At 40.2% G+C, this 22,133-nt stretch overlaps 2 protein-coding genes across 3 annotated transcripts; both read left to right on the forward strand.

Moving 5' to 3' along the window:
* Positions 1–190: 190 nt before the first annotated feature.
* LOC108704513 lies at positions 191–21,663 on the forward strand. Of its 2 annotated transcripts, XM_041572649.1 has the most exons (5): positions 191–380; positions 12,127–12,219; positions 13,005–13,772; positions 16,904–17,012; positions 19,466–21,663. In XM_041572649.1, exon 5 carries the CDS (start codon positions 20,155–20,157, stop codon positions 21,151–21,153), a length of 999 nt encoding a protein of 332 aa, XP_041428583.1. In that variant the 5' UTR covers positions 191–380; positions 12,127–12,219; positions 13,005–13,772; positions 16,904–17,012; positions 19,466–20,154; the 3' UTR covers positions 21,154–21,663. The 2 variants fall into 2 exon arrangements, with proteins under 2 accessions (XP_041428583.1, XP_018096576.2); XM_018241087.2 differs by lacking the exons at positions 191–380; positions 12,127–12,219; positions 13,005–13,772; positions 16,904–17,012 and adding an exon at positions 17,113–17,434.
* Positions 320–1,344, forward strand: LOC108705655 (S-formylglutathione hydrolase-like). Its single transcript, XM_041572658.1, has one exon. It carries the CDS (start codon positions 394–396, stop codon positions 1,240–1,242), a length of 849 nt encoding a protein of 282 aa, XP_041428592.1. The 5' UTR covers positions 320–393; the 3' UTR covers positions 1,243–1,344.
* Positions 21,664–22,133: the final 470 nt, after the last annotated feature.

Consider the following 22,133-nt stretch of genomic DNA (forward strand, 5'->3'; position numbering starts at 1 on the left):
TTAAAGGCATTAACTGAATCAGCATCACAACATCAGCCGGCAGTGCATTCCACAACCTCACTGTCCTCACTGTGAAGAACCACCTATGTTGCTTCAAATGAAAGTTCTTTACTTCTAGTCTAAAGGGGTGGTCTCTGGTGTGATCCTCTTTATGGGTAAAAGAAAGTTATTATTGGATTAGTGATGCTGGAGTTTTTTTGTTTTTTTAAATGCCCTTAAAATTGACTGCCAGCTGGTGAAACTCCCCATGAGGCCAAGAGATAGAGCAAGAGTTATAGATGCCGCTTTTGTTAAAAGAAGACATAACTCGACTGACTGATCGCAAGGAGCTCTGGGCAGTTCTGGGAAAGTGTGGAGCTGATTTGCAGCAGCAGCAGCAGGTGAGGGTTGACTATGGTCTTAAAGGAGATTTCAAGCAACAAGTGTTTTGAGGGATTCCAAAAGGTGTTTGAACATGACAGCACTGAACTGAAATGCAAGATGAAGTTTGGAATTTATTTGCCTCAGAAAGCTGAAAGCACAAAATGTGCATTTATTTACTGGCTTTTAGGATTAACATGTACAGAGCAAAACTTTATCACAAAAGCAGCTTTTCATCAAGCTGCCTCTGAGCATGGACTTATCATAGTAGCACCAGATACCAGCCCACGTGGCTGCAACATAGATGGAGAAGAGGAGAGCTGGGATTTTGGGACAGGAGCTGGATTCTATGTCAATGCCACTGAAGATCTTTGGAAAACAAACTACAGAATGTATTCATACATAGTAGATGAGCTTCCTCGTCTTATAAATGGTAATTTCCCAACGGATCCAGATCGGGTTTCCATTTTTGGCCATTCCATGGGAGGGCATGGTGTATTAATCTGTGCGCTGAAAAACCCAGGGAAATATAAGACTGTGTCAGCATTCGCACCCATCTGTAGTCCTACTCGGTGTCCATGGGGCCAAAAAGCATTCAGTGGCTACCTGGGACCAGACACCAGCAAATGGGAGGCATATGATGCAACCCAACTGGTGAAGAATTACTCTGGCTCAAAGCTAGATATATTAATAGATCAAGGAAAAGATGACCAGTTCCTCGCTGCCGGCCAGTTACTGCCAGACAATTTTATTGCCGCTTGCACCGAGCGCAACATCCCTGTTGTTTTTAGGCTGCAAGAGGGATACGATCACTGCTACTTTTTTATCACCACTTTCATAAATGATCACATCAAGCACCATGTGAAATACCTTCATGTCTGAGATGGGGGAATGATAAAACACCAGGTCAAGGTTTGCATTGAAAACAGAACAGCCGGGCTGCAGTTAAAATCTGCCATGCAATTAAATTGCCATTTAGTACAACAAAAAAATAATAAAAAAAAAAAGAAAAAAAAGAAGACGTAAGCTAGGTTTCCGTGGCTTTCTTCTGACTACTTAAAAAATCTGTTGTGTGAATATAGTTAGGAATTAGGGCTGTGTAGGATAAATAAGTAACTGTATCAGCGCAATATAAATAAGGGTGATCATGCTAATGATGATAAACCCACCCAAAAAAGTGTCCCTCGTACTTTTTTGAGAAATGATTACATTTAAAACAAACAATAAGGGAGTAAAGGAAGTATGGGATCCATTATCCCGAAACCCATTATCCAGAATATTCTGAATTATGGAAACCAGCCTATTGGGTTTATTTAATATTTACATGATTTGTAAGTGTGGGTGGGTACTCTCAGACCCTCTGTAGAATATAGACACATCACAGATTGTAGTTAGGCAAGCGTTATTCATAGAACGCCTTCAATGTACTGCAGGTCAGCTTTTACTGCAGGTGTAGAAAGCAGGATGAGCACCATATAGTATAAAACCTCAGTTTAATACAGTTTAAAACCAAGTATTGCACTTACAAAGTTAAAATCGATCATTGGCAGGCAAAATAAGTCCGGAATTGCAATGGAGTGAATCTGGTCCTTCTTTGCCCTTCTCTAGTCCAGTTGTTAAGCTGAGCATCTACGAATAGATCCAATGATTTGGCGACCTTTTCCTTATTTTCCAGATGCTAGGCCAAATAAGGCTCCTCTAGTTGTTTGTCCCACGGGTCACTGATTGGATACTAATCCAGCCCTATATAACCACTCAGTAGAGGCATCAGTGATCCAATGCTGCCCTCATCCAACCTACATGATACATAAATGACTTTAGGGTAAGGGCTTATGATGTCTTTAGGGTAAGGGCTTATGATGTTAGTTGCTGGAGCAAATTTCCATCAGATTCTGCTCTAGCAGATTGACAGTAAAAGGTTGCCTTTTCCCAGTAAATGATAATAAACCAGTTGGATAATGATCTAATGTACTTATTTTATTCTCTGCCTTGCATCCACTCCTGCCCATCTGGCTCAGTTTCCACAGCTGATGTTGCGGAGCCTTTGCTTCTGTCATGCACCAGGGATGCATATGAGTGAGCGCTGTGCTAATTCCTATTAGACTCAGTAGGGGATATAATTAATAGTGATGGGCGAATGTGCGCCGCTTCGCTGAAAAATTCACGAATTTAGCGCGAAATTCGTGAAATGGCAAAAAATTCTCGAAACGGCACCGGCGCCCGTTTATTTGACGCCAGCGGGCAATTTTTTTTTTTTGACGCCGCCGAATTTTTGCTGCGAATTTTCGCGGGCGTTTCACAAATTTATTCGCTGGCGAATTCGCGCCTGCCGAATAAATTCGCCCATCTCTAATAATTAAGATGCATCAGCCTGGCGATGCATGGCATTCTGTCACTCATTTAACATCTGATTGGCCTTGATTGCTGAAGCCAATTGCTTCTGTGCTTAGCTAGTTGGCTGCAGCCAGTAGCTTAAAAAGGTGGTTCACCTTTAAGTTAACTTTTAGTATGTTCTAGATTGGCCAATTCTAAGCAACTTTATTTGGTTTTCATTATTTACTTTGTACAGTTTTTTAATTATTCGCCTTCTTCTTCTGACTCTTTCCAGCTTTCAAGTGGGCGTCGCTGACCCATCTAAAAAACAAATGCTCTGTAAGGCTACAGATTGTATTGTTATTGCTAATTTTTATCACGCATCTTTCTATTCGGGCCTCTCCTATTCATTTTCCAGTCTCTTATTAATATCAATGCATGGTTGCTAGGGTAATTTGGACCCTAGCTACCAAATTCCTTAAAATGCAATTGAAAAAGCTGATGAATAAAAATTAGGGATGCACCGAATCCAGGATTTGGTTCGGGTTTCGGCCAGGATTCGGCCTTTTTCAGCAGGATTTGGATTAGGCCAAATCCTTCTGCCTGGCCGAACCCTAATTTGCATATGTAAATTAGGGGTGGGGAGGGAAATCACGTGACTTTTTGTCACAAAACAAGGAAGTAAAAAAACGTTTTCCCCTTCACGCCCCTAATTTGCATATGCAAATTAGGATTTGGTTCGGTATTCGGCTGAATCTTTTGCAAAGGATTCGGGGGTTCGGCCAAATCTTTTGTGAAGGATTCGGGGGTTCGGCCGAATCCAAAAAAGTGGATTCGGTGCATCCCTAAAATAGATAGTATGCTTGGCTAACTAACTATATTGAAAACGTTTTTCATTTTGCACAGCCTATGTATTTACCCAGCTTTTATTTTATTTGGATTCCGTTCGGTATTCGGACGAATCTTTCGTGAAGGAATTGGGGGTTTGGCCGAATCCAAAATAGTGGATTCGGTGCATCCTTACAAATAATAACATCACTCTCTACATCATGCTAAAAGTTAACTCAAAGTTGTTCAGTATAATATAAAAACTGGGTAAATAGATTAGGGATGCACCGAATCCAGGATTCGGTTCGGGATTCGGCCAGGATTCTGCCTTTTTCAGCAGGATTTGGATTCGGCCGAATCCTTCTACCCGGCCGAACCGAATCCTAATTTGCATATGCAAATTAGGTGTGGGGAGGGAAATTGCGTGACTTTTTGTCAGAAAACAAGGAAGTAAAAAAATTTGTTCCCCTTCCTGCCCCTAATTTGCATATGCAAATTAGGATTCGGTTCGGTATTCGGCCAAATCTTTTTATTTTTTTATTTTTATAATGAGCTGTTCCTTTAAAGAACGTCTCTGCAGTAGCCATGAAAGCAATGAAAATGGAGTTTGTATAATAGTATTTACAATAAAAGGCTGCATTGTCTGACTTGTATACGTTTACCCACTTTGAAATTTACTTACAGACATTTTAATGTAATATTTAAAATACACATACATACTAAAATGATAGAGGTTGAAATTCCCAGACATACACATTTAAATTTTAGGCACCCAGGATAGATGCATGCAGTCTAGCAATTGCTGTGGATCCTTGTATAACCTGTTTCAGCTACTCATTTCAGTTGCAATAAGGCCAATTGCACAGTGGGTACCATGGTCCTCTTACAAAGAACAATACCTCCCTCCTTCTGTAAAAGTTTTACATATCCGTTAATATCTATTTGCAGGGTAAAGGGCTATGTATATGTAGGGACCCATAAGTCTAATGGCCCTTATGGCTTCATTCCCTGCCAGTGCCTGCTTTTCCCTGTTGCTGGGTTAAAACCCATGTAACAACTTATACATTATTTGCATACCCTTTCTATTGGTTCTAGGTTGTGATCACTTTCTGCAGTGTTGTTACAAAGTGCTTTGCAGGGAGGGGCACTTATTCTTTGGCCTGCAGCAGTCGAGCTGGGCAGTGGATCCATAGAGCCTGGAGTCAACAAGGCCCCAGAAGTGTCGGGGTACAGGGACCCCGTGAACGAGGTGAACTAGTGTGTAGTGTAGCTCCTGTTATAGCACTCTATAGAGAGTGAGGCTAGTGAGAAAGAGCAACTCAAGCTCCAACTAGGAGGATAGAAGGGAGTAGCTCTCCCCCAGGCTTTGCTTTGTCTGTAGTGAAGGGACCGCAGTAGTGACGAGGGAATTAGGCTAAGTGCAACCCTGTTCCAAGTCTGCCGTGGGGGTCCAAGCCGCATGAGGTACCGAAATCCTGGAAAGTGGTGTGTCTATATACCGTCTCTGCTACACCTTGTGAATGTACTTGGAGATGTACTGTGGCTACGTCTTGTGTGAGTATCACAATCCCTGTGGCGCTTTGTTTTAAATAACACCTGTTCTACTGTTTTGCAAAGAACCCTTGGTGTCCCACTCTATTTTTGGGTATTTTTGTCAGTAGTGAGTTGTAGTTCAACAACATCAGCACGTGTGTTTCCATTTTTTGCGTAAGCCCGTCCTGGTGAAAGAGGGTCGTGTGTAGCCCATGCTCTATCGCACTAGTTGGAAATTGTCTAAATCAGCCAATTAGGTGCTACATATAATTAATTAGCAATATTGCAATTACACTGAACGGCAATGCAGGAAAAAGTGCAGCTCGTAAGTAACATATAGATATATATAGAACTTTTGAGGATAATTTATTGAAAGGCTCAAAGTCTGCCCAGGACTAGTAACCCACAGCAACCAAACAGAATGTTTATTTGACTTGTAAATGCTACTTGCAGATTGGTAGCTATTGGCATACTAGACCAGTTGCAAACTTTCTTTTAAAGCTTATAGCCTGCTTTTGCCATGTCATAAGAAGAATATGGACCTATACTGGAGCTGTCGATGGCAGAAAATATATGAATAATAAACCCTTTTACTATTTTGGGCTCTGGTGTTACACAATGGCAAATGACATTTTTGGCATCAGATGCAGTCCTGCTTTATCTTATCATTGCAGCGTCTGTTGATAATGATTTTCTCACTCATGGGAGGCTATATAAATCCAGATGAATAATTTATTTATATAACAATTTCACTGCATTTTAATGAGGTGGTTGTTTCACTTTATTAATCTTGCGTTCAGTAAATGGGCTTAGCTTATTTTAGGCTATGTTCTATGTTTATCTGCATATGTATTAACAGGGAGAGCATCTATCTTACTACCTTATCTGCTGAGCTAAAAGGAAAGGCTATCACTAGCCAATAAGACAGCACCCTGAAGGGCCAGTAATAATGTATATAGGAAAAGTGTGCTAGGCTTCATTAAAGGAGAAGGAAACCTAGTCGGCGCAAAAACCCTCCCCCCCTCCAGTGTGTTGCCCACCCTCCCTCCTCCCCCCTGGCCTACCCGTCCCGCTGGGCAAATACCCCTAACTTGTTACCCTTCTGCGCAGGTCCAGTCTACGGAGTTCACCGACGCCATCTTCTTCCTGCTTTGACCGGCGCATGCGCAGTAGGAGCATTTCGCCGGCATGCGCCAAAAGTCACTAAGTGAAATCGGAAAACGTTGTGACTTTTGGCGCATGCCAGTAGATCCGTACCGGCGAAATGCTCCTACTGCGCATGCTTCAAAACGCCGGTCAAAGCAGGAAGAAGATCGCGTGGAAGAAGATGGTGCCTGTGAACTCCGTGGACTGGACCTGCGCAGAAGGGTAAGTAACAAGTTAGGGGCATTTGCCCAGCGGGACAGGTAGGCCAGGCGGGAGGATATATAGTGAATAAAGTACCCCCTCTTGTAAAATATAAGGATATTATTAGTTACCGAGGAGTTTCATGACCATATAAAAACACGAGGCCGAAGGCCGAGTGTTTTTATACAGGTCATGGAACTCCGAGGTAACTTCTAATATCCTCATATTTTACAACTGGGGGTACTTTATTTATTATAATACACACATTTTAGTGAGTCATGTGACAGAAATTACATCACTACTCACCGTTTATAACTGATGACATCACTACTCACCGTTTATAAGGATATAATTTACAGGATATTCATGGCTTTTGTGTATTATAATCATATAATTAGTTAGCCAAAAATGTAATGTATAAAGGCTGGAGTGATATTAGAAACATCTTTTTTTTTTATTTTGTACGTACTATCTATTTACCCAGTTTGTATTTTTGCACTGAACTGTTCCTTTACACAGGGGCTTCTAAAAAGTAGGGTTTCAGTATTATAATTGCCCTTTAGCTCAATGAAGGATATTTGTATGCGCAACTTGGTGATTTATAGTTTTATTGGTGGCTGCTGATCCCAGCCAATAGACTCTTGTGCACCTGTAATGATATATTTACTAGACACACATGTGGTACATTTGCTACAGATGAAGAAACCTCTCCTGACTTTATTAGGAAGCAAGCAATGTATTTGTCGGCTGCAAAGAAATCACACTTCCAGAAGGGAGAATATTACATTCTCTTGTAAGGCTGCAGAATATCGTGTTTGTGATTTAACACAAATGCCAGTAGATAAAAGCTACAAGTACATGGATTAGTCCTGCCCTTCAGTAAAAAATGCTTCCGGTATCAAAGACGGGAGGGTTTTGTGTCTCGCCACTAAAATACCCTTCGGTTAAAATCGTTTTGTTGAATGCAGGACCCACTTTGTGGGAAGTTTTTGTGCTTTCCACTCCTGTTACTTCAAACCATTCTTGTTATCAGAGCTGCCCCACATTTATATGTATCTGTAGTTCTGTGTAACCACAAGCAATGCAAAGCTTTACCACCTTTATGTATATTACACAGTGTCCTATTAATAATTCATAGGAGTGGAGAAAGGCAAATGTGCTGAAATAAGAACTATATATCGGTACAACGCTAACACTGTTAACTAAAACCATTTGTATGAAATAAAAGTGCATGCGTAGTTCAACTATGTCCAGCTTGTAGCCATCCAGCTGTTGAGCTACAACTCCCAGAATACCAAGAAACTGAGTTCACCTCTTTTATTCTGGATAATGACAACGTTGTTTAATTTCTGATGCCAAACTACTTGTCATTGGCTGCTTGGCCTTTCACCCTATGATATCACTCATCCAAGTGTTTGCTCACTGACTGACCAAAATATTGCAATAAGACAGTAAAACAAAAAAGGCCAGTTATTAAAGGGGACATGGACTGTCACAACATTTTCTGTAAAATTGCTCAGCACTTTTGTAATTTACACATTTTTTTTTTAATTTCATTATATTCTTCGTTTTCACAATGCTAATGACAAGAAGGTGTAATCTAAATGCTCCCTGCTGTTTTTACTGTTTTTTTTTTCTCCAAGTGTCTCTTGATGTTTATAAACTCCGTTCCGACACGCAACAGGAACAATAGAACTGAGCAGGGAAGTCAGAGGAGAAGCTTACTACTTTATTGAATTAAGTTTTTTTTTTGCTGTTTTACTTTGACCAAACAGCAGGGGGCACTCTGGGTAAAAAAATGTTGCAAAAGTGCAACTAGGGAATATTTCCCCTTTAACCTGGACATACATGCAGAGTTCCACTTCAATCAAGTGATCACTTCTTGCCCAGGTCCTCTTCGATCTTTGCCTGATTCCTCTGCTGTGCTTCGATATGGCCTCCAATTAAACGAGTGGTCCGTGCAATATTATTGGTGCCAGGTTGCATACACAAATATGAGTTCTTAAAGGGGCGGTTCACCTTTAAAGGAAAACTACACCCCCCAAAATGAATACTTCAGCAACTGTTACAGGAAGAAGTGTTGAAGCAAAACTCTCTCTATTAATTGGCTCATGTGACCTAAGAAGTATAGTTGGTTTGGTTTATTTGTTGGCACAGTGAATCGTACGATCCCAGGAGATGGCTCTTGTTTTTTAAAATGGCAATTTTCTATATATGATTACCCAATGGCACATACTACTAGAAAAGTATATTATTATGAAAATGGTTTGTTTACATGAAGCAGTGTTTTACATATGATCTGTTTTATGCAATATCTTTTTATAGAGACCTACATTGTTTGGGGGGTATAGTTTTCCTTTAAGCTAACTTTTAGTAGGTTATGGAATGGGCAATGGTAAGCAACTTTTTAATTGGTCCTGATTATTTATTTTCCATAGTCCTTGAATTGTTTGCCTTCTTTTTCTGACTCTTTCTAGCTTTTAAATGAGGGTCGCTGACCCCATAAAAAAAACAGATGCTCTGTATGGCTACACATAGATTATTATTACTTTGTATTACTCATCTTTCTATTCAGGCCATCTCCTATTCATATCCCAGTCTCTTATTCAAAAGAATGCATGGTTCCTAAGTAATTTGGACCCTAGCAACCAGATTGCTTAAAAATCTAAATAACTCAAAAACCACAAATAATAAAAAATGAAAACCAATTGCAAATTGTCTCAGAATAGCACTCTTTACATCATACTAAAAGCTAATTCAAATGTGAGCAAACCCCTTTAAGCCAGGCAGCCTTTCTATAATATGAATGCATTTATACAAAGGGGAGGATATTATTTTGACCCCAAACCAAGTTAATGGTTTGTCAAAAAGCCAAGTGTGCCTAAAATGTCTTTAGACTGCGCTATTGCTAGCCTCCGTTGAAGGAGTTCCAATTAGATATATTATTTAATATCTTTTTTAATATATAGCAGCCTCTAGACTAATGGCAGATGTATTTTTTGATTCACACTGCCATTGGACAGAACCCAGAGACAGCCAAAAAGCTGTCATGGTATCAGCCCAGCCTCTGCTCTATTCCAGCATACATTAATATGAGAAGCAGTAATTGCCTGAGCGGTTTTGACTGGGTTCTGGTGCAAGGAGCAAAATGCAGCAATGCCCCCGTCACATTTTTTTTTTTTTGCCTTCCTCTGGATCAACTAGGCAGATTAAAAAAAAACCAAAAAACTAAAAGGTTGAACTTGATGGACGTGTGCCTTTTTTCAACCTTACTTAAGTTACTATGGGGCACATTTACTCGAGTGAAGGATTAGAAGGAAAAAAACTTTCGAATTTCAAAGTTTTTTTTTTTTGGTTACTTCGACCATCGAATTGGCTACTTCGACCTTCGAATTGAACGATTCGAACTAAAAATCGATTGACTATTCGATAGTCGAAGTACTGTCTCTTTAAAAAAAACTTCGACCCTCTACTTCGCCACCTAAAACTTACCGAGCACCAATGTTAACCTATGCGGAAGGTGCCCATAGGCTTTCGAAGTATTTTTTTGAGAAGGAAAATCATTCGATCGATGAATTAAAATCCTTCGAATCGTTCGATTCGAAGGATTTAATAGATTTTTCCTACGATCGCGCGAACGAACGAATTGCGGTAAATCCTTCGACTTCGATATTCGAAGTCAAAGGATTTTACTTCGACGGTCGAATATGGAGGGTTAATTAACCCTCCATATTCGACCAATAGTAAGGGGCAGATTTATTAAGGGTCAAATATCGAGGGTTAATTAACCCTCGATATTCGACTGCCGAAATAAAATCCTTCGACTTCGAACTAGGGGGTAGAAGAAATTTTTTAAGAGACAGTACTTCGATTATCGAATGGTCGAATATTCTAATGATTTTTAGTTCGAATCGTTCGATTAGAAGTCGAAGGTCGTAGTCGAAGTAGCCAATTCGATGGTCGAAGTAGCCAAAAGAAACCATTCGAAAATCAAACTATTTTTACTCTGTTCCTTCACTCGAACTTAGTGAATGGGCCCCTAAATGTGCCCCTATGTGTTTGATAAATGAGCACCAAGAGTATGCGGTTTTCTTCCCTATAAGTCATTTATAAATAATCCCTTATGTCTGCTAGTAGTCTTATGGTCATAAAATGAACAAATTGTAGCAGGCTATGTGAATGTTAAAAGTATTGGGTTTATGTAATGTTTACATCTAGTAGACTTAAGGTATGAAGATCCAACTTACAGAAAGATCCACATTATGAGAAGATCCATTTATAAGGAAAACCACAGTTCCTGAGCATTCTCGATAACCAGTCCCAAATGTGTAGTCTGTGTGCAGCCTACGCATGTCCGGACTGAGAATTAAAATAGGCCCTGACATTTCAAGTACACAGAGGCCCAAATCAGCCCACATAGAGGCCCAAATAGCCCCCACCAGCCCACTTAATACTGACTTTCTATGGCACCTTATAGGAGCCCCTCTGGCATTTGCCAGAACCCACAAATTGCCAATCCGGGCCTGCTCATCAATCCAGTCTGCACAACTCGCCTATATCTGGTGCCATACATTAAAATGTACCCTTTCTAACATGGCATGGCTCATAGCTAGGGAAAATAATCCTGCAGTTTACAGAAACAGTCATTTGTTGGTGTGGCCTAGTGCAATTTTCTTTCATTTTGTCAGCAAAGGGAAACCAAAGCTAAAATACAGCTTGATTTAGTAACACACAAATAATGGCCAATTCTTAGCAACTTTTCAATTGGTCTTCGTTATTTGCTTTTTACAGTTTTTCCATTATTTGCTTTCTTATTCTGACTCTTTCCAGCTTTCAAATGGGGGTCACTGACCCCATCTAAAAAACCAAATGCTCTGTAAGGCTGCAGCTGTGTTGTTGTTGTTACTTTTTATTACTCCTCTTTCTATTCAGGCCTCTCATATTCCAGTCTCTTATTCAAATCTGTGCATGGTTGCTACAGTAATTTGGACCCTATCAACCAGATTGCTGAAATTGCAAACTGGAGAGCTGCTAAATAACTCAAATTGCAACTTGTCTCAGAATATCACTCTCTACATCATATTAAAAGCTCATACTGCACAGAATATGGTGTGGTGTACAGTATATGGCAAACACTGCATTCAGGAAGAGGTGCATTCCTCTGATTTGGCAGGTTTAATTCTGCTCATACATAAGGCCAGAGTTCTGCTTATTAGGGTGGAGCCTAATCTCATTGACAGCCTAGAGCAGATGAAAGACTTTACGGCATGGGCACACATGTTGTTCTCAGACGTGATCTGTGCCACAGTTTTTTTTACTCTTAGCGCTTTAAGCTTAGGCAATGGCACAATAACGCTAGCGTCACATATATGCTAGTGTAAATGTGACTGTCAGCTTTTATAAAAACCGTGCCTGGAACCGGGCCAAAAATGTGGCCAAGATCTGCATGTGTGTCCATGCCCTTATACTGTAGTAATGTGATGTGGAGAGGTGAAGGTTTAGAGATGTTTATTTTTTCAAGACTGTCAGTCACTTTAAATTGTTGCTGCTGCTAGCCTGATGTATTAAAGGCAGTGCACTTGGTAATAGGGATGTTAAAGGGACCGGGACCGTAGTAGTTTAAATCTAAGCTTAGGATGGGCTTCACAGACTGATGTAAAAATGTCAGAATCTTGACTTACAACCCATGTTGCATTGTGTGAATAGTGTGTAAATCAAACCTTGTGTTTGCTTTGTGCCATTCAGAGAGAAGTTGCAGCTTCCTATGCCCAAAATGCCAAAGTGATTGAAAAGCAGCTGGAAAGAAAGGGCATGAGCAAGAGGAGACTGCAGGAGTTGGTAATAACCATCATACATGGAAGATACAGCAGTCCATGTACTTCACTTTGCTTAGATTTTATATATATATGCACATGTTTTGTCCACCATATACAGCTCTGGCGCTCTCATCACATCAGTTACACCCTTATAGAAATACTGTGGGCAGGGAGAGGCAGAAGGACCTCTGGCTGGAGGCATCTCTGTAGATCTAGGCATCCTAGGGGAATCCTTGTTTTTACCTGTTCTGATAACAATAAGCACAGATCTCTGGGTAACTACTTCACATTTTAATAGGGGAAATGTATGGCATTGCTCTGGTCTGAGGAGCATTTTTATCACCACTGTATGAACAATTCATTTTAATGGGAAGTGCTACTGCCAGTGATTATAATTGGCAAAGAGGGCTGTCTTGCAGCATTTACCAATAATGTTAATTTGCTGTAACTCCACAAACGTGCTCTTGTTATAAAGTAAAATAACGTATTGCTATGTTTAGTATTTAAAGCAGAAGTCTATTTACAAAAGACTAATTCAGGTTTTGGGTGTTGCCTGTTTTATTATAAACTGCAGCCAATTGGTTTGGCTAGCTCTTTCCCACATTTCAGACCTTAGACACAGGCTCTGGGCCTCATATAACGCAGAAATGGTTAGAAATAGAACATGCAAGGCCAATAAATTTTGTGAATCACTGCCATCCTTTTGTCTGTTATAGCATGGGTTACTGACCGGATTTTACTGGGCTGGCCTGAATAGTCCCAGTGGATGTTTCCATAAGACTTTAATTTCCTGCTCTTCTTCCACAGACTGAGTTGAAAGCCAAGATGAAATGGACGCTAATTGACAACCAGTTCAAATAGAAGAGGCATCAGCCATGAGGCTGACAGTGTGAAAGGCCATCTTGCCTGACACTTTGGATTGCTAAGAAGAGCGGTGACGTTTAAGGTTGGATCCCTGCCTTCTGATGCAGCTTCACTTCTTGTCATTTATGGAACAGAAAGAAGACATGAACAAGGGATTTACCAGCAGGGAAATAGCTTCTCATACCAAAAGATTCCATTCCAATACATTAGAGATGATCTTTCATATGTTCACAGCTCAAGTAAAAATAAAAATACACTGCCCTTAAGTTCAGTGTTGTTGATTTTACTGCATTGATTGATGTCCAGTGCTTACTCCCTTGACTCTTGGTTTGAGTACCTTTTGCTTTAGTTTTGTAAATATGTGGAACAATTTGAAACCGATAACAAATGGAAAAATATACTGGAAATGTATACCAAGTACTGGACATCTTCAAGAGAAATCTGTTTAGTTTTACAGGACATGTATCAGGTTCTGATATTGGTGTCATTAAAAACGAATAACTTTGGCTGTAACTAGGGACGCAAAAAATCCTCTATTTTGGGAGTCGGCTTAATCCCGTATGTTTGATGGAGGATTCAACCATATCCCAAACCAATTCAGGATTCAGTGCATCCCTACTTAAACATACTTTTGGTAACACCATTGTTTTTTTGTTTTTTTTATTGTTTCAGCTTCACTGAACTGAATCATGATCAACAGTGAACACCAAGGTTTGTTTTTTTTTTGTTCATTGTATAAAGCCATTGTATTTATGGGCATCTATTACAGCCGTTTTCTGTGGATACGTTTTTTACACTTTTTTATTGATTGTTTAATGACAATTCAAGTATGGAACCTATTATTATTAGCTGGGAACTGGGTGTTTTCTGGATATAGGGTCTTTCAGTAATTTGGATTGCAATACCTTAAATGCACTAAAAACATTTACACATTAAAATAACCCAATAGGATGGTTTTGCCACCAATATGAATTTATACAGCATAGTTACCATCAAGTACAAAGTACTTTTTTTATTATTGGAGAAAAATAATTTTAAAAATTTGAAAAATAACATAAAAAACAGGACTTTGTGGGAGATGGCCTTACTGTAATTTTCTACATACTTGTTTTCCAGATAAGGGATCCCATACCGTTGTTATTTATAAATAGAGACATTGCTTAGATTAATTTAAATCTGAGGTTTTACTTATAAAATGGGATTATAAATTAAGTCTACAAACAATTCTATTGAATGTAGAATAGCCTAAAATGACATTATTATTTAAGCTGTAGCTGCATAATGTGCAAGGTAATGGACTCCTTTCTGTAAACTTTAAGCATTTAAAAAATCGCCACTAAGAGAAGTGGCTGCTGTGTGCATCTGTGCATAAGATACTATTTCAAGGTGACTTTTGGATGCCCCAGTCTTACCAATTTACAAAGAAAATGTATATTTAAACATTTGCATGAATAATCACTCTAGAGGCCAGCAATCCCCCAAACAGCCAGATCCTATTAAACAGTGACATTCATAAATATTCCTTCTTTAATTTCATTAATTCAGTTATATGAAATATGGGAGCTGTTGCTTCTTTGTGTATATGCAGAATGTACAGGAATGTACCTCTATTGGGGCAAGCAATAGGGCATAGGTTACTGTCTTCCTAAGGGATGCGGCTTACTTTTGTTGTGGGTTGGGAGCTGGAGGGGTATACAGGTATGTGACCGGTTATCCAGAATGCTTGGGACCTGTGGTTTTCCAGATAAAGGGGCCTTTCCATAATTTGGATCTCCATACTTTGCTAAAAAATATTTAAGCATTAACTAAACCCAATAGGATTGTTTTTCCTGCAAAAAGGAGTCATTATATCTTAGTTGGGATCAAGTATAAGGTACTGTTTTATTATTCCAGAGAAAAGATGGTCATTAGATGGCCTTTCCTTAATTTGGAGATGTCAGTATAACGAGTTTCTGGATAACTGATCACATACCTGTATATATTTTACCCCATGAATGGCATATAGCTTTCACGTCAGTGGGTGAAGCCTTCTGCCACTTTCGTTTACTTGTGGATTTGTGCATTTTTTTCCCCCTTGTCAGACTGGAAAAACAACTGTGCGATTGAATTCACTGTAGATTGTGGGCAGCTTTTTGTTTTACAATGCCAAGGAGAATCTTACCTTCTCTATTAGTCCCAGAAGCCACGGTGTATTCAGGTAATGGTTTTGGCTGAGGTGGTAAAACAGGAGAACTGCCTGGTGCTTGCTGGCAGGTGTTTGAGATGGAACAAATGGGTCAAGAAATGTTGTTTTTCAGCTTCATATACTCCTCATTTTGTTTTTGTTCCCTTTGCTGCTTCGTTTACTTTAATGTAAGTATCAGTAACCTTTTACTCTGCAGTAAAATGCTAGAATACTTGGTCCTGTCATTCAGCGTCTTAATAAGTTCTGACAGCTCCAAGTTGCAGAACAGACAGCATTTGTTCATGGGAGGCACAGTGCCATCTGCACCATATCTGTGACGGCTCCCCACACAGTGCTGTGTATACACTGGGCAACCATGCAGAGGAGTATACAGGGACCTTAAAGGTACACTTACATAATTACTGTATTTCTGTTGTACCAAGGATCCACTTCTAATGTGCACTGATACAGCAGTGATTACTTTATTATGATAGTGTAGTTTTACATGTGGGGGGAAAAGTACCTTTTCTTTGGTATGTAATTGTATTACAGTATGTTGTTTGAGTTTATGTGAATCTACAACAGCAGGACAAAGGTCACAGTGCAAGTTTGACACCAAATTGTTATTACATTTATTACATAGAATTAGGCCTATCTGGTGCAGCCACTAACCCTACTGCAATATGCTGGCTACGTACTAATAAACATTCTTGATATTTGAAAATGTCAATGTTTGTATCAACCTAATGAGCTAAATGAATAAGATCTTAATTCCAGCATGGAGACCGTGTCTCAGAAATCATTGGTAGAGAGCAGTTTGTTATACAGGGGTTTTAACTGGGAAGGGTCATTTATCTTTGCCCACTCTTGTTCTGAAGATCCAGGTAGTTTTGGTCTACCAGTTTGCTTTGCATAGTGCCAGAAAGAAGAAACCGTAGATGTTTATTAAATAAAACAATAGGGCAAAAAGTTAATATTGTCCCTTTTAATGTAAGACTATAAGATATGAAGGGCATACCTCAGTCAGCCATATTCATCTATGCGAACATGTGTATTAGTTCATATGCTGCTGCTTGTCATATCATCCAGTGAAACCTGGCTCCAGTGGACAATTGTGCTTTATCTAGTCATGTATTATCCTAGTGCCAACAATTAGTTCTCTGGCTAGAATCAAACCTAGGACCCCAGGAATGTGAACTACCCGTGTATAGTTCTGCACAACCTACATAGAGAAGTAAGTCGGCACGTGCCTGATTGGCAGAAAGGACACAGTACCGAAATGGAGCGCTACTTCCAGTATTACCTGTTTGGTATCAGGTGCCTCTAGGTTTATGGCCCCAAAAACTGGAAAGGGCCTAAAATCAGTATCCATGAACAAAACACCAATGGCACATCCGATGCTTGTGAAACCAGTTGTGGGTTTATTTATTTAGCTCATAATAAGCTTCACAAAGGGTCTTGTATAGGCCCGAAACGTTGCCATTATTATGAGCTAAATAAATAAACCCATAACTAGTTTCACAAGCATCTGATGTGCCATTGGTGTTTTGTTCGTGGATACTGATTGGCAGAAATGAGTAGTTAACCCAAGTCCTGCAATACAAGAACATTTGTAATTTTTTCTGCTGGTTCAGACTGGCATATCTGAGGTTAATGCAATGTTCCTTATTTTCTACAGTGGTCTTACTGCCATGTCGTCGGTTAAAAGGAATCTTGACTGCTAGGCAGACTTTCAACTCAACAGAAGGCCCAGAATGTGAGAACGAGCATTTAAAAACAAGACAAAGGTGAAGCAAATTTTGTTTTGATATCACACAGCACATCACAGGCCAGTGTGTCATAGATTCCATTTAAAAAAGGTGTTATAATGGTCAGTTTCAATGGTCTCTCAAGATGGGACATGACTTCCTATATTTTTCTTTTTCTTCCCTATTAAATACATTAGCATCAAGCATAGTTTTTACCACATTCTATTGTTCAATAATCCTCCTCCATGAATTGTGTTTAAGGCAGAATGAAGTTAAAATCACTTGGGGGTCCCCTCGAGTCATCATAATAGCGTAACTTGGTATCCCACGCATGCCCCAGTTCGGACCGAAATGAAAAATAGATGGAAGAAGCTGAAAAAGATTATGACAAGGAGCTTCTACAGAAATACCTCGGGCCAGTGCAATTTTTAGTGAACAAGAGTACTAGCCTGGAGTATTAGGTAAGGGATTATAATCGTTTTGGGGTGCCTAACAATTTGGCACCCCCCAGTGATTATACCTTTTGTTTTCCTTTAACGGCCCAGTGACATTAAAATGATGCCGTAAAAAGATGTTTATGGAGTATATGGAGGGGGATCTAAAGTCCAGATCAAGTATCTTCAGTTGGTTAGCTTCGTCCTTATAAAAAGCCAGAAAATGACATGGCCTAATATTGCCATTGATTGAACCCTCCTTACCAACTTCTCAGGCTTTTTCATAACCAGAGAGAGACACTATTTATCTATGCCAGTGTAGGTATTGAACTCTACAGAACATTGTCCATCTGGCAAATCTGATGGCTTTTTTTAATTATATTTTAAATAGGGTAAGAGTTTAAACCAAATCCAGTTAGTATATATATATATATATATCTATTACCAATCATGGGACAGCTGTACAGTAGGGTTAAAACAGATGTTCTGTTTCCTTTAACATAATGATATCAAAGAAGGTGCACTTGCACCTTTTGTAATATTTTACTGCATTTCATCAGGCGGAGCATAGCCTCCCTAGACAGTCCATTTGTTATTACTGTGGAAATATGCACCCTCTCCGAGGGGAAAGAAAATCCCTGTTTATAGATTAAAAGCAAGAGTCTGCAGTCTGTCATCTGAGCAGCTGTATGAAACTGCCTGAAGTTAATTTCTAAATAATTATTGCAAACCCCCTGTCACAGACAAAGAAGAACAATACAGAGTCCAGAAGAGAGTTTATAGAGGCCATTTAATCGATCAAGCTGTGTTAAGGAGATGGACGTAGATTGGGTTTAGCAGAGGTAATTTATTAACAAGGTGGTAATAAAGTGATGAATGCTGCTCAAAAATCCTCTTTCGTTGCTGGTTTTGCGATTCATTAACTGTCAAGGTTTGCGCCATCTAAATAGGTTTCTATAGTTTACAGGACCTGTAGCACCTATAACTATTCTTCCCAAAGGCTTTACAATTATTTGAAAAAATTCTATATGAAACGAATGGTGTTGGAAAGTCCTTTTTTCTCATTGAATATTTTAACACCTGAACAAAAGACTCAATCCTACTTTACATTCTAGCCTAGGGGCATCAGATTTTGTAGCACCCTACCAAAGCTTGTGCTGTTGCGCGGTGTTGCATGGTATGATCAGATAAATCTGACCCACAAAATCGTTTGTGGAGTTGTACTGTAACCCAGAATTCTCTGAAAAAAAATATAGCTTTTATTAACAATGAGGTGGGAAGGTAAAACCCTAAGAGCTCCGTGCCACTGAATTGTGCCTGTCACTCAGATGCAACTCGTTAATCTCCCTGTATTAAAGAAGAACTAAAGTTTAAATCATTGAGGGGGGGATGCCAAATGTTAGGCAACCCCCAGTTATTAAAATCGCTTACCTGATACCTCAGGCTGGTGTTAATGTTTACAAAAAAACTGCACCAGCCCAGGGTACCTCTGCAGAAGAACCTTGTCTGATTCTTCCATCTGTTTTTCATTCAGGTTCTGGCAGGCGCATGAGCAATATAGTGAAAGCCAAAATTTGAACCACCAGCTTTTCACTTTAGTGCGCATGCCCTTGCTCAGAGAAAAGAAGACAGGAGAGGAATGATCTGCACTGGACCAATGCAATTTTCTTGTAACTGGAGCGCTGGCCTGGAGTATCCAGTAAGCCATGGGTTCCCAACCTTTTTTATTTATCAGCCACATTTAAATGTAAAAAGACTTGGAGAGCAACACAAGCATGAAAAAAGTGGATGGGGATGTCAAATACTGTAAGTGATTGACTATTCAGTAGCCTTTAAATGGACTGACAGCCTATAGAAGGCTCTGTTTGCACTACACCTGGTTTTTATGCAACCAGAGTGCAGCAGCAACAAATTCTAATCGACGGTAATCAAAAAAAAAATCACCACAAAGCAATGTTTATGTTTCTAACAAATAGGAAAAATAAAGGCTTATAGTCAAACTTTTGCCAGAGTTCTTTAGGTATAAATGTATTTTAATATTGCTTTTTTATTTTACAGATTTTACCATTCAGAGCAAACTTAACAAGACCAAGTGAGTAAATATAAAACTTTCTAGCTGCAACGTTGTTTGATCTATTAAAGGGGAAACACATTTGTTATATTGGTGATACGTGTTTGACAGTTTTAATGGATGCCTGTTGCTAACCACTTTTTATTTTTCATGATGAACAAAAAATCACAAAAAATCACTGACTTCATTGCCATTCAAGGGAAAACTCCTTTTTGGCCTGGATCTTGATAAGATTATCAGTCAAGCCACAGGGGGAAAGAGTACTCTACTCTCCCAACCAAAAGCACGATTTTCCTTTCAAAGAGGAAAGTTTTTTTGTCCATCACAGAGCAAAAATACAAGACACGCCCCGCCATGCCACACTATCTCTAATAGAGGACGATTCGGGAGCAATGCCAGACCTGCCTGGCAAGGACACAAGCCATCGACCAGAACAACGGATAAGCCCAATACCACATGACGGGGGGCTACCGGTGAAGGGGGCACCTCTGGGGGGGATGTTATTGCTAGCCACCTCAGTGAATAACTCAAGTCTACCACCTAGAATTCTACCCCCACAACATTTTTTCATGTCAAGGTTCCCAAAAGAGCCAACAAAGCGAACTGCATTCCAAGGCATACTGAATACTCAGTTCCAGGCAGGGGTCATTGCCACAGTTTCCCCAACGGAACAGTTATGGGGCTGCTATTCGAATCTTTTTGTGATTCCCAAAAAGGACGGATTGGCTCGATCTGTACTAGACCTGAAAGAGCTCAACAGATTCATACGTCCAAGAAAATTCAAAATGGAATCTTTGCGCTTCATCATTGCAGCAATGACCCCAGGACAATTTCTAGCCTCTCTAGACATTTGCCAATATTCCCTCTACATCAAAAGTATATACGTTTTGCCATACAAAACCACCACTACCACTACCAATTCAAGGCACTCCCCTTCAGTCTGACCTCAGCTCCACGGGTCTACACAAAAATCATGGCTGTCACAACAGCAGAGGTACGACAAACTGGAGTTTCCATAACCCTGTATCTTGACGACCTGTTAATCAAGGCCTCTTCACTAGTGAAAGCAGAAGGAGCAATCCAGTTAGCCATGTGCAAGCTAAAACAATTCGGATGGACCATCAATCTGAAAAAGTCATCTTTAACACCCAGCCAGTCTATGGTGTTCCTTGGACTACTATTCTACACGCAGGCCCAGACAGTGAGACTTGAGACCCGTATCCTCAAGAAAAAGGGGTTCTCGGACGCAGTGATCTCCTCCATGCGAGCTGCACAAAAGCCAACGTCAGCCAGAGCATATTACAGGGTGTGGAATAGCTACAAACAATTGTGCCTTAAAAACAAAGTGAACTTTGAAGTGTTTTCCATGACTAATCTTTTGGAATTTCTCCAAGAAGGAGAGTCACTAGGCCTTTCCCTCTGTTCCCTCAGATCTCAGATTTCGGCTCTCTCTGTCCTATTCCAGAGAAGGTTAGTACTCTTATCTGACGTTAAGATCTTCCTTCAGGGCGTTGCACATGTAGTCCCCCCGTTTTGTAAACCAGTGGCAACATGGGATCTCTCCTTGGTCCTAAAAGCACTTCAGAAAGCTCAATTTGAGCCTCTAGCAACGATACCTCTACAGTCGGTAACATGGAAAACTGTCTCCTTAATCGCCTTTGCCTTGGCGAGGTGAGATTCAGAGATCATCTCTCTATCCTACCAAAAACCATTCCTTACCTTTCATTCCGATAGAGCAGTGCTGCTCACAGTACCCACCTTACTACCAAAGGTGGTTCAGCATTCCATATTAATCAGGAAATAACCATTCCCACATTCTGTCCATCTCCATCCAATCCCAAGGAGGCAGCACTTAATTCCTTGGATCCAGTACATGCACTGAAATTCTATCTGCACATGGTTCATGATATCCGAAAAAAAGATTCACTCTTCGTTCTCAATTCCGGACCACAAAAAGGAGCGGCTGCAACAAAGACATCCATTTCCAGATGGATCAAACAGACTGCACACAGAGCAAATGTAGCACAAGGATTGACACCTCCAGACAAGATAAAGGCCCACTCCACCAGAGGGATGAGCACGACCTGGGCCTTCCGAAATCAGGCTTCAGCAGAACAACTGTGCAAAGCAGCCACGTGGACTTCTCTCCATTCCTATGCAAAATTCTACCATTTTGATACTTTTGCAGCACGTGACACGCTTTGTCAGAAATGTGCTTCAAGCCGCAGTGGTTTCTTCCACTTAGGGCGTCGGCCCGCCCTTAAGAGGGGGACAGCTTTGGTACTTCCCCATGGTTCCCTGTGTCCCCCACGCAGTAGAGAAAAGGATATTTTGTGTACTCACCGTAAAATCTCTTTCTCTTGCTTGGGGGACACAGCTTCCCTCCCTGTATGGAGGCCCTCTGCTGTTATTCTCTGTTATAAACGTGATAAGTTTCAAGCTAATTATTCAAGTTACTAATTTACAAGCTAGTTCATTACTTCTTTGGGACAAAACTGGTCTAGGCTCCACCTGCTGGGCGGTATAGCCAGCGAAGGAGGAGCTAGTTTCTCTTTTATTGTTGTGTCCTACCTCCTAATGGCATCAGCTATACCCCATGGTTCCCAGTGTCCCCCCAAGCTACCAGAGAGAGAGAGATTTTACGGTGAGTACACA

The sequence above is a fragment of the Xenopus laevis genome, chromosome 8L (assembly GCF_017654675.1).
Source record: "Xenopus laevis strain J_2021 chromosome 8L, Xenopus_laevis_v10.1, whole genome shotgun sequence".
Lineage (NCBI taxonomy): Eukaryota > Metazoa > Chordata > Amphibia > Anura > Pipidae > Xenopus > Xenopus laevis.